Source organism: Mycteria americana, chromosome 5 (assembly GCF_035582795.1).
Source record: "Mycteria americana isolate JAX WOST 10 ecotype Jacksonville Zoo and Gardens chromosome 5, USCA_MyAme_1.0, whole genome shotgun sequence".
Taxonomy (NCBI): Eukaryota; Metazoa; Chordata; class Aves; order Ciconiiformes; family Ciconiidae; genus Mycteria; species Mycteria americana.
The window spans coordinates 9,374,290-9,386,424 of NC_134369.1; the positions used below are offsets into that span (position 1 = coordinate 9,374,290).

General features: G+C 46.3%; 1 protein-coding gene across 1 annotated transcript in view; it reads left to right on the forward strand.

Moving 5' to 3' along the window:
- Window positions 1–1,801: 1,801 nt before the first annotated feature.
- Window positions 1,802–12,135, forward strand: part of QSER1 (glutamine and serine rich 1) — a 48,029-nt gene continuing 37,695 nt past the window's right edge. The window contains exon 1 of the mRNA XM_075502070.1: window positions 1,802–2,457. Within this exon, the coding sequence (XP_075358185.1) occupies window positions 2,342–2,457 (116 nt within the window). The 5' untranslated portion in view covers window positions 1,802–2,341. The remainder of the gene's footprint in view (window positions 2,458–12,135) is intronic.

The window sequence follows — 12,135 nt, forward strand, 5'->3', positions numbered from 1 at the left end:
TGTAGGTCCTTCCCCACTGGAAATGTTACTTGCAATAGTATCAGCAGCATAAGTGCTTCATCATTAGCATAAAACTGGAATAATTTTCTGTCATCAGGCCTCGTTCATATGTAAAACGGCAACCCTCATGTTTCTCAGGGAAAGAAGGTCCCCTACATACTCTCCTCCAGCTGCAAGCAATACAGGTGCTAACTTAAGCAAACACAAGGAAAACTCACTCTGCTGGTTTCTGGCTTTGGTACGTTTCTTCTCTTCTTCTCCCTCCTCCCTCTGCCCCTGGGTGACTTCGCTCAGTCTCCTCAGTGCTGATGACTTTCACACTTACCCTTCCCTCCTGATCCAAGGCTGCATTTCTTCCTGTAGCTGCCTTTGCTGCTTCTTGAAACCAGGCATGAGAAAAGCAGAACCTCAGCTTTTCCTCCTGAAGTCTCTTACCTTCCTGCTTTCTCATTTAATATTCACCACTCCACTTTTTCATTAATTTTTTTTTTTTAGCATCTAATCTGATTGGCTGTAGTCAAGTTTCTAAACTCTACATTTCACTACAAAATTAATTTCACTCTGTGGTTCGATATTGCCCCAAGTACTACAAACTGCATCTTCAAAAGACTTACTCATTAGCATACACCTTCCTCTTCTGAGCAATGCCTTCAGGTGCAGTCACCCTCTCTCTTTCAAGTGCATATTCCTCATCTTTACTTCTCAGGCACATTCCTCTTGCTCATCTCAGCCTCTGTACCTTCAACCTGCAGGGAAAGCAAGGCGTCATTGTCCGCCTACCATCCCCCTGCCCCAGACCAATGTCCCCTCTGCTGCTACCCTGTTCTGCACAGCTGGTGCCCATTTCCCTTATACTTTGCTTTAACAAGCACACAGCCAAAGATACAGGAATTTACTGTCTGTGCACCAGGTGGCTTAGATTGCTCTGAATACTTAAATATTCTTTCTGTCCTTTCCTCTTGCTGTTTGACTTTTGGCCTATTCAGATGCCAGGCCTGCAGGGACTTACTGATGGAGAATACCCAAGTCTTTTGGAAAGCTCTGATAGATCTATATATATTAGGAGCTTTTAGCTTACAAAAAGAAGAAAAAAAAAACCTTAGCTGAAGGGCTGTGCTTTTATATTACTTAACCTCTGTAAAGCATCCTCAGAGCGATGACCAACCTAAACAACTGAGCACCGGCACACAAGGAGCTTGAAGCGCCAAAGCAAGGGCTCGGGGGGAAACACGGCGATGAGCTTCTCCCGGTGACCAAGAGCCCCACCGAACTCCCGTGATCATCACCGGGTTTTTTTTATTTTGTACCCCCCCAGGTTAATTTTCCTGTGAGGAGGGCAGCGGATCCACGCACCCCGTCGCGGGGGAGGCGCCCGGGGGGGCGGGAGCGGCGTCACCGTGCGGTGACGCCGCTCCCGCCCCCCCGGGCGCCTCCCCCGCGACGGGGCAGGGCGGCTGCCGCCCTACAAATTGCTTTACAATGCGCTCCCCGTGAGGCAACCCGCCGCCTCGGGGCGGTAGCGGGGGCAGGGCGGCTGAGACGGCTGTCGCCCTCCATCTTGGCGGCGGCGGCCGCCCCGGAGGCCGCGGCCCGCGGCGCTGCCCGCCGCTGACGCCGCTTCCTCTCAGCGGGAAGAAGATGGCCCCGCCCCGGCCCCTCCAACAAAGCGCCAGCGCTTCACTTGACGCGGCCCCGCCGAGAAACCGGCCTCCCCCCCGCCACCACCACCACCCCGCCTCACCGCCCGGCCCGGCCCGGCCGTCCCCGCCTTCAGCCCCCACCCCGCCCCGGTGGCGGCTACCGCCCCCCGCCACGCTCCCCTCCAGCCGCCGCTGCTGCTGCCGCGCTTCTCCGTCAGGCCGCGGCCGCCCGTTCCCCAGTCGCAGACCTCCACCTCCTCCTCCTCCTCCTCCCCCCGCCGGCGCTGCTGGCGGCCGCTCCGGCGGCGGCTCCCTCCGCCGCGGCCTCCCTGCCCCCCGGCCACGGAGCCGGAGCCCGTGAGCCCCAGTGCGCGCTGGCGGGGGAGGTGCATCCTGGGAAAGAGCAGCCCGACATGGGTCTCCGCCTGGCCGCCGCGCAGCCCCCGCCGCCGTGCGCAGCTCCCCTCAGCCGCCCGCCCGCCGCCGCCCGCAGCTGAGCGGGAGGGGAGGGGAGTGGAGGCAGGGCAGGGGGGCCGGGACGCGGCGGCCTGGCCCGCGCCGGGGAGGGGGCCGCGGCGCTGCCCGCCCCGCATGAGGCAGGGGGGGCCGCTCTCACCCGCCCCGCTCGGTCCCCGCCGCCGCCGCCCTGCGCGCAGGGCCCCAGCGGAGCCCCCGCCGCCCCGGCCCCGCGCCCTGCCCCGATGATGGACAGGAACTACCCGACGACCCCCAGCTTCGCCGACCCCTTGGCCCCGGCCGCCGCGCAGCCCGCCGCCTCCTGGGCCTACGAGCGGGGCGCCGGCAGCCTCAAGCCCAGGTGAGGAGGGTCCGCCGGGGGGCTGCTGCAGGAAAGGCCGGGGCCTGGGCCGGGGCCTGGCCCCGCGGGTGGCCGAGGGAGCGCCGGAGGGAAGCGGACGAGGGGTCCCCTCCGGCGGGGCAAGGCAGGGCGGCGGGGGGCGTCCCCGCGGCGCGGCTGGGGGCGAGCGGGGCCCAGCGGCGCGGGGCGGCGGGTGAGGCCGGGCGGGCCGCGGGGCGGAGGGAGCGGGCGGACGGGCCGCGTCCGCCGGCCCTCCGCGTCTGGGGGCACGGCCGCGGAGCCGGGCGGGCGGGGGGCGGCCGGAGCGAGCTCCCCGCCGTCCGCGGGCGCCGGCGGCCCTCGGCGCCGGCGGGGCGGGCGGTCTCCCCGCGCAGGGCGCGCCGCCGCCGCCGCCGCTGCTCTCCGCCCCGGAGGCTCGCGTTGGGCTGCGGCGCGGGTTCAAGAGTTCACGGCTCCGGGAGGGAAGCGGGGCTCCGGGGCGGCGGGGGCAGCGCTCCGCGTGCGCGGGGCGGCGAGCACCGGCGCTGCCCGCCGGAACAATGCTGCCTCCCGGCCGGGCGGCGGGGCCCTGGCACGCTGGGACACCGGGCGACCTCGCCCCGCGCCGGCAGACGGTAGCCCCCGGGCCGGCGGCGGCAAGCGCCGCGCTAGCATCCCGCTTCGCCCTTTATTTCAACGTCGTTTTTCGCTCTGCTGAGGCTGGTTAACCGCTTTCCTCTAAAGCGCTGCTCTCGGGCGTGCGGAGGCTCCTCTCAGCTACAACTTGTCTGGAGCGATTCAGTCCCACGGAGAGTTCTGTAAAGTTCCGGGAAGTGCGGAAAAAATACGGGATAGCTTACTGGCTCCGGATTGCTTTTTGATTGTATAACTCTGCTAACTGAAATGAGGATTTTCTAGGTGATGCGATTTTTGTTATAGCCTGCCTTTTATGTCTCTAGCTTGATGTATCTGCAGTTCCGATCTCGACGACGTTTAAAGGTAGAAGATAGTCTCAGGCTAACAATATACCGTCAAAATAGGTGCGCCTATAGATGACTTTGCATTCGGTCCTGAAGGTGGTCAGTTGTGTATTCTGATCTGACAAGATTAATAGATTATCAAGTCAGAAGGACTGTTGCAATCTCTGACCTCTTCATAATGCAGGCCATAGGACTTTTTTTTTAATCTGTGTTGAAACTAGAGCTTACGTTTTAGAAGGTGCAGTTAAAAATTTCCAGTGAGACAAAATTCAGCCCAATTCTTGGTAAGTGGCTGATTTGTATTTTATTTCTTACTTCTGGGCTGAAGAGGGCTACCTTTAGTTTCTAGCCACTGAATCTTGCAATATCCTCGTCACTGAAAATCCTATTATAACTTGTGTTTTCCTGAGTATGAATTATTATGACTTTTGATCAATTTCTTGCTTTATGTTCTTTTTATTAAGAAAAATAATCCTCTGGAGTTTAACAGACATTCTTTTCTTTTCTTTCTTTTTTTTTTTTACTTCGGTTAGTCTCTCAGTTTTGTCCTGGATCCCCTCCAATTTATTGTCACCCTTCCTGAATTGTGGACATTGCATTTTAGAAGCAATTAAGACAATGTTAAGTAAGAAGATAATAGGACCTCCCAGGGGTGTGAGGCTCTAGATTCGTTGTTTCACAGAGAATTGCAAGGACAGTTAGGTTTTTTTGGCCAAAACCTTGTCCCATGAAGTTGTGTTTAGCCGGGTTCTCAGCAGAGTTGCCTACATGGCAAAGTAAGGTCGCCTACAGTTCTTTCTAATCTTTCTTCTTAATTGTTGAACTACTTTTGGTCATGTTGCTATGTTGGTTTCAGTGGAAGTCAGTGACGTGTCTTTTCTATATTGCTTTCGCCAATTCTTGTCATCTGTTGAGGATCATGCTGTCTATTCCATGAGGAAGGTTTGGATTTTCCAGGTCATTTAAGAATATGTAGTGCAGGAGCAAGAGTGGATTCCTCCGGGATCTTAGAAGAAACACAACTGCTTGATGATTATTTTCTATATTAAAAAAAATCCCCTGGTTTCAAAACATAACTTCAATCTTTTTAATAGCTGCTATATTAATGCAACATTAATTGTATATTTGGGGAATTCCTTAATTGAAATGGCATGGAGAACAGTCCCAAGACAAGTACCATGCAGAAGCTTATTGGATCAATGCCTGGTACCTTTGGCAATCAAATTGTTAATAAAAAAAATCAAATTAATATCACTTAATCCATTCTTGATATGATAATATTTGTGCTATACTTTAGGAAGCAATGTCAAGAAGACCTTGCTTTCAGTTCTTAAAAGTTTCATCTCAAGGCTGTGTAGATGGTGATCAATGATGCATTTTAAATATGTTGACTGAAATGTTTTAACTTTTTTTTTTTTAACTGTAGCAAGGGCAGGGAAAATACTATGAATCATATTTTGTGCTTGAAGTTCTCCTGTACTGGGTTGTTAGAGTTCACGTAATTTTAGTAAGAATTAAAATACCCTGTCTTCAGCAAGATTTAAAGATTTGAACCATGTTGGACACAATGTTAAATACAGTCTGGGCTTGCATAGGTGTTTCTGGTTCCCCTATCACTGATAACATTTGTCTTTGTATGGATGGAGCCAGTTGCTGGGGAGTTGGGATGTTAAGAGTCATGCCTATCACTGCCAAGGCTTGTACCAGCTGGAAGCAAATCGTGAAGGTATAGATGTACTGTAAGGGAATATGCTGTCAATGTTCTTGCCTTGAGTTAGAGATCACATTTTTCAAAATGGTGGTTTTGATTATGGTTGACAGGTAGTCGTCTAAACAGCTGAAGCTGCATTAGCCTGATGTTAAATTAAAAAAAAAAAAAAAGTCATGTTCATCTGGTACTTGGTTGAAAAGAATTCAGCCTTTAGGTGATGTAGATAACTATTTCATTCAAATTTCATTTCATATTTATGCTGTTGCAGGGTGTGTCATGACGGGCTATGTTCCCTTTGTGTGGAGAGCCATGTTCACAGTCTCAGCTCATCAAAATTATTTCTCCTCCCTACAAGCCTCGCTCCTGTCTTCCTGCGCTTAACTTCAGCCATCTGGTTTTTATCCTGCTCCTTATTTCTTGCAGGCACTGTTTTGTCTGTGCAATGGCACTATTCCTATCAACTGAAAGGAAATGTGTGGTGAAGTATTATAAGGACATTGCTACCAGGCCTGCTGTGACATAACTTTTCCCATGGAATAGGAGACAGTAGTGAAACGGGGACGGGGAGCTGATGGAAATCAGTGGATTCACTGTGTTAAGTGAGCAGAGATTGCTCCCACTGAAGAATGTGCTTGGACAGTGCAGCCATGGCAGCCCTGTAGCAGGGGGCCGAAAGGGATGCTCCTGTCCTCCACGTTCCCCTTCCCTCCCCCCTTACATAGGCTGTGAGCATCTTGAAGGAATTTCTGATCATTCTATGAGCACACTGCCACTTTTGACCTTTTTGTGTAGCTGTTAGAAACCCTTACTTCTATGCTTTCTTTTTGTGGCATAGTCTAAAGCTAGTCCTGTATTGAATAGCAAATACATATGTCATGCTTACTTGTTACTTGCTTGAGAAAAACATTGTCTTCAGAAAACAGGTGAACGTGTAATAGTTTGAGAGACTGTCGTAATTGCTTGGAAAGAGAAATGGAGATAGGTGATAACAGATGAGGTTGCTGGTTGAGTATATGTCTCACTTGAGGGTACTTCTAGGGTTTCATTGAGAGAAGGATTTTTACTAGTGGAGGGATCTCGCTGTTCTTGTTTGGTTTTTACCACAGCTCTAAGATTCAAATCTTCTGCTATATATGATTGAATGTCAGTCACAATTATTTTGTTGTTGTTTTAAATTTCATGGCGACTGCCATGGTCTCTGATGTTTCTTTGTGCCTGGTAGTCTTTGTCCATCTCTGCCCTACCCAAACATATGGGGTATTATATAATGTAATTCAAGATGGTTCTTTACAATAGATAACACTGACGTTTAGTTAGTGTGGCCTATATTTATAGCAGCAAATCTAAGATAATGAGTTAGGTACAGTGATAGTTCATATGCAAAGTTGCACAAGTGGGAGACTTAAACTTTTACAATAAACGGTTATGGTGATTTTTTTAACTTGTATTTTTGCATAGCTGTCAAACTAATGCTTATAGTAACAACTGTATGATAATTGTGATTCAGTTAAGGCTCAATTTTTAATTCTAATGGATTTTCGCGTAGCTATAGAAACTCTAAAAGTGCAGGTAGTGTGTTTTAGAAAAGCATAGAACATTTTCTTTCATCAAATTAAATTGTTCTGAGAGGTAAAAATGTTCGTTGTTAAACACATTTCCTACAAAAAGTTCCCTATGGCATACTATTTCAAATGTTGAAAGGTAAAGCTCATAAACTGTAAATATATTTAGAACATTTGCTATTAAAAGAAAAGGCACAGAAGGATTAAATAGGCTTTATAAACATATAAAAGGTAGATCATTATAAACTATGACAAAGTTTGGTAGGTTTTGAAATCTAAAACATTTATACACACAAAATAACACACAGATACTCTGTGCTGTAGCACAGATACCTTGCAGGGACTTGCTAGCTTTTGTCAGTTTTCTTTTCCTTTTTTTTTTTTTTTAACTTGTTTTAACTTGCATTCAGTACACACTGAAATAACAGCTGTGACAGGGTCAAAGATTGACTGAACATAGAGGCTGAACACATTCTTGCTGTATGCCCCACAGCTTTTCACAGATGTAGATGTATGGTCATCTTGTAAAATCTTTGCTAAAGTTTCAAAATGAGCCAGATAGGTTTGTTTGGAATTACACGTTGCTTACCTGTCTAAGATTTAACGACGACTTTATATGAAGCATTTTAAGCATTTTATGTCACTTTGATGCAGTGAGAAATGGTGACATAGAGCAGTGTGCAGAAGGAATGAGTTGAAACTTAGTCTGAGGGTGCAGTTACATGAGATGGCTGAACTCACTGCTCAGGCTCACTGCTGCTGAAAGGGCCTCCCTTCCTCCTCCCTTGCGTTGGCTCTGGTGTTTGTGCAACTGCACAGGGAGCTGATCTAATTTGTTAATCCATGAGAAAATGAACCTGACCGAGAAGGTGAATAGCTTTCTCTTGAGTTGGAGAGCCCTGCTGGTGTACCTGTGCTGTCAGACAGGAATCCAGAGGTGGCACCAGGGGACGAGTAGGGAGCAGGGCGGTAAGGAGTGAGCTGCGTGGCCTTGGTGGGAACTCTGCCCTGTGGTCCTGGGCGGCTTTTGGATGAGCTCAGCCTTGCAATGTCACTGTCTCCAATGAGCATCCCACTGAAACTGTACCGCCTGGTTCCCTACCAGGAGCACTCAGTAAATATCCATGTTAGTTGAGCGCTTGACCTCTCTTGGGGTCACCTAGAATGATATTTCAGATGTGAGCCCTGTCCCATGGAGCCATTCAAGACAGGTTACTGAATATGTTGTTCTGAAAGAAAGGGGTTTTTGTATTCTTCCACCTATGCAAAAAATCTTTCAGTCCCATATGTGTATTTTACCTTTCATCCTGTTAACTTTAATTGTAGGTGTTTACTTTATACCACCCGAGAACAACCTTTTCCTTTTGTTTCTTCTGTACTTTTGCCCACCTTTTATTTTTTCTTGGAGATGCTGTTGATTCTGGCATGATGCAGTCATACAAGGACATTGTTTTTAGAAAAATCTTTTCCCATCAGGAAAAAAGCACCTATGACTGGATTATATTCATTCTAAACAATACTAGAGCTCCTTATAGAGTGGGTGTATTTTCCTTGGATTTTTTTTATTTCTTGTATTTAGTCAAAGCATTTACAACTTTGCATGTCAGAAAGTTGTTTTGTACAACGAGTGCCTAATCCATACATTAAAAAAACAAAAAACCCCAAAACAAAAACCAGTTAAAAGGCAGCATATGGATAGTCTCATTTCAAACCTTCCTTAGCAGCCTTAAGTGTGACAAAAATAACTCTGAGCAGCATGCAGGTTCAGCCTTTCCAGCACGGCATTTCTTGCTGTACCATGCAAGTGACAGAGGAAGGAAAGTTCTTAGAATTTTTAAGCAAAGAGAAATAAAGTGCTCAGAGAGGATGGAGCTCTTAGTTATTAAGTACTAGATTTGCTTATCTCACTGGACAGATTTTATAGTTTCTGGTTTTACTTGTGCTACTCTTTGTCACCTCTTCTTACATTACTTCCTTGTTTTATTACTCCGAACGGACTGTTGGGGATGAATGGGTCACTTACAGTTAGAACGTCCTTAGAACCTCTCTGACCATGGGTTGCAATCAATAGGGGCAAGGAGCTTTTATTCCTGAATTCCTGCACACTTGGACTTTCTTAGTCCAAAACAGTTCAGCAAGAACCTACATATGTTTAGACAAGCTTTTATTTGCTCACATTGCTTTTCTTGTTTTTCATCTTCCTTCTACATGCCTACCTCTGTTGCTTGCTTAGGACTTGTGTAAGTGTAACCAATTACACTCGGCAGGAAGAAGGTACCCTTAGGCATCCTTATCTTGGAGTAATAGTATTTACATAGGAGGATACTAAGGAACATTTATTTTTTAATAACCTGTATATGAATTGTTCTTGGGGCTGTCATACATCTAGATTTCATTGGAGATAGCGCTCTTTTTCACCTCACAGTGTTGTGTGAGAAGAGTTTGAGGGCTCTGGCCCTTCGTCTAGCGTTTCCAGATGTCCGGCAACTTGTTCTGAAAGCTTTTGGACATCCAGAATGTGCCAGGCAAATGACCATTGCGCCTGCGTGGTGTGTGTGCAATCGGGCTGGTGTTTCGTGACGATACTGAATGTACCAGCGTGTGCTGCATGTTCCATGTTGCACTTTTTTCTGACCAGGAAATCCCTTTCAGAAATACGGCAACTTCATGTTTCACACCACATCCTGTTTACTCTGTCTCTTCTTCGTGTCAAAAATTCCAGTGCTAGACAGTGAATAATCCTTCAATTCCTATGTTCCTTCTGTTTCATTATTCTCTACTGAGTCTGCCAATGATAGGATTTCTAATAGGGTTTTTTTTTGATTGTGAACATTTGCTCATTTGCTATACAAAGAGTCATCCTAGAAAACTAATTCCTTAAGACTCTCAACAGCAGCCATTTGTTAACTACCATCAGTTGTTGCTGGAACTGGTGACCTGGAGGTTACTGATGGTCAGTGCCACTGAAGAGAGCTGGGATTTTCTTCTTTTCCCCTCAAAAAAAATCCCTGTTGTTATCCTCTTTAAGAGGGAATACAGGTTTTTCACCATTAAAGGAATTTTTTAGTTTGTGTGTGTGTGTACTGTTTTGACATCTGCCTGAATGTCAGGAAATCTTAAATCAATACCTGGGGCATATTTAAGGAATTTGTTTTATATAGTGAAGTTTTTCCCATCTCAAAATAAATGCTGTGTAGCTGTAACTACTTTTCTACAGTTTCGAACAGTGCACGTTTTCTAGTTGAAGCATTCACAAGCAACTGGGTTCATATGTTATTTTCAGCTAAATAGTAACTGGTGACAACATGGTAGCCACGTTTCTAACCCCTTTGCAAGGTTAGAAATGTAAATTTAAATCTGTTTTAGGATGAAGAGAGCACTGACGAAGAGGTGTAAAAGCTAAATTCAGGGACTATGCTAATTCTCCTTATAAAAGTAGGTAGTAACACCCCGTGATATTTCCTTTAATGTAAAGGACTCCTGCTGCTGCATTTTACGATGAACTGTGTGTTGTTCATGTATGAGATCTTTCCTGGGCACACCTTCTAAATTGGAATAGAAGTGGTGTTAGTCATAGGGATGCCTTTATTGACTCTAAAGGAGCTCATATGAGCTGCTTAGTCCTTGTAGTGCGTTGTGGGACGGGGAAAACACTGTACGAGACATGTAGGCGTGCTGGAAGACTTAAGAGAATATTTAATGGCCTTGAATTGTAGGCTGTATGGATGACCAAGGATAGTAAGATTGGTGGTCTCAGATGTAGGCAGTGAGTAGATGCCTTGATTTTGTGCAAGTTCTGTGGCTGTGAGCTGTGAAGCCACTGATCTTCACAGTGATTCAGTATGTTGCATACTGAGCTCTTAAAAGTTTTAACTTCATGAAACCTTCCTTATTTCAGTACCAAGTGTTTGAAATTTGATTGTGAGGGCTGACCTCTTTTGTAAACCAGAGTGGGTTAGTGTTTGTGCCTTAGTTTCCCTAGATTAAAGGAGAAGATACTTCATGGGTTACGGAACTGTGAACTGCTTGGAGATTTGGTAGTGAAAAGAGGTGTTGCCTCAGATGGCTCTTTCAGTTGATAGGACATATGTATTTGCACCTCTTACCTCTTTTGTGATGAATATCTCAACTTCAGCATTATCTTTTCCATATAATTGGAAAATCGAGGGCTTATTAAGAAATGGGATATCAAGCATTCTTATAGTATCCCAAAGGTAATACTCAAGCTTGACACAAAATATGGCACTGTAATAACTGTGGGAGGATAAGGGTTGAGAAGCATTTTGATAGCTGAAATGAATTGTATTTTTAATAAGGCACTGTGTGGCTAAGCCGCATCTTGAGATAATGCTCTGCTGACTTTTATATTTTCAAATAAAATTTTATTATTAAAAGTAATTAAATCTTTTTGTGTGTATCTCAGCCAACCTTAGTAGAGGATTATGCTCTATGCTCAACCATTAATGCTGTGATGATCTTTAAGATTTTTGAGTATCTCCAAGTACGCTTTGGACAACAGAATAGCATCACATGTTGGAGAAAAAGTGCTAGATTTCCATTACTGTCTGTTACAAAAATCTTTGAAATTGTGAGTAAAGCTCTGTAGGAGAGAAGTATTACTAATTAAAAAAAATCACAGCTATTATCTCCATGCTGGGTGAAGACAACATTCTTTCATAGAGAACAGGTAAGAGAAGAGGATAAATAAATGTAGTGACAAAATAATCTAGTGCCTCAAAAGGCGAGAAAAGAAGATTGCCGTTCTTTCCGTGGTGTAAGCTACGTAGACCATAATGGGTACTCATTCTTCTGCAGGGAGCAGTAGAGTAGAAGCTGTCAGGGAAGATGTGTGGACCCCCTAAACATTGCCTGACAAAAAAATGGCTTAAAATTATTTCTGATATGGCGTTATAATATGAATTGGATGGTGAATGTGGGCATATCAGTGTCTGTTTAGATGTGGGGAGTGACTATATTGAGTTAATGAGGACATGAAAGTTAGGCTTCAGTATTCAGGCAGGAACACTGAAAGCTCCTCTCCAGACCTTGAAATCTTAAAAAGTGCATCAGGAGCTCAAAACTGGCATTATTATAGAATAATTTAGGCAGGCTTTAGCCTGGTTGCAGTAGAAGAGGTGGGGGAAGTGGGTAAGCTGTAAAGAACTTCTTAACTAGTACAGTGCTCTATGGTCGGTTTTATTTGCAATGTTCAGATCTAAATATGGTCGGCATTTTTTCCTGTGGGATGTTTGGTGTAATCGATTTTAATGAATTCCTTGAAAACTCTCGATAGGACATAGAGGGGTTTCCAACAGGAACCTGCCTTAGTGCTGCCAGCTCCGCTGGCCCTGCAAGGTAATGGCCAGAGGGACTGTGGTGGCATGGGGCTGCCGCGGCCAGGCAGTCACCCCCAGTCCTGCAGCCCTGCTCCTGGGCACACATCAGG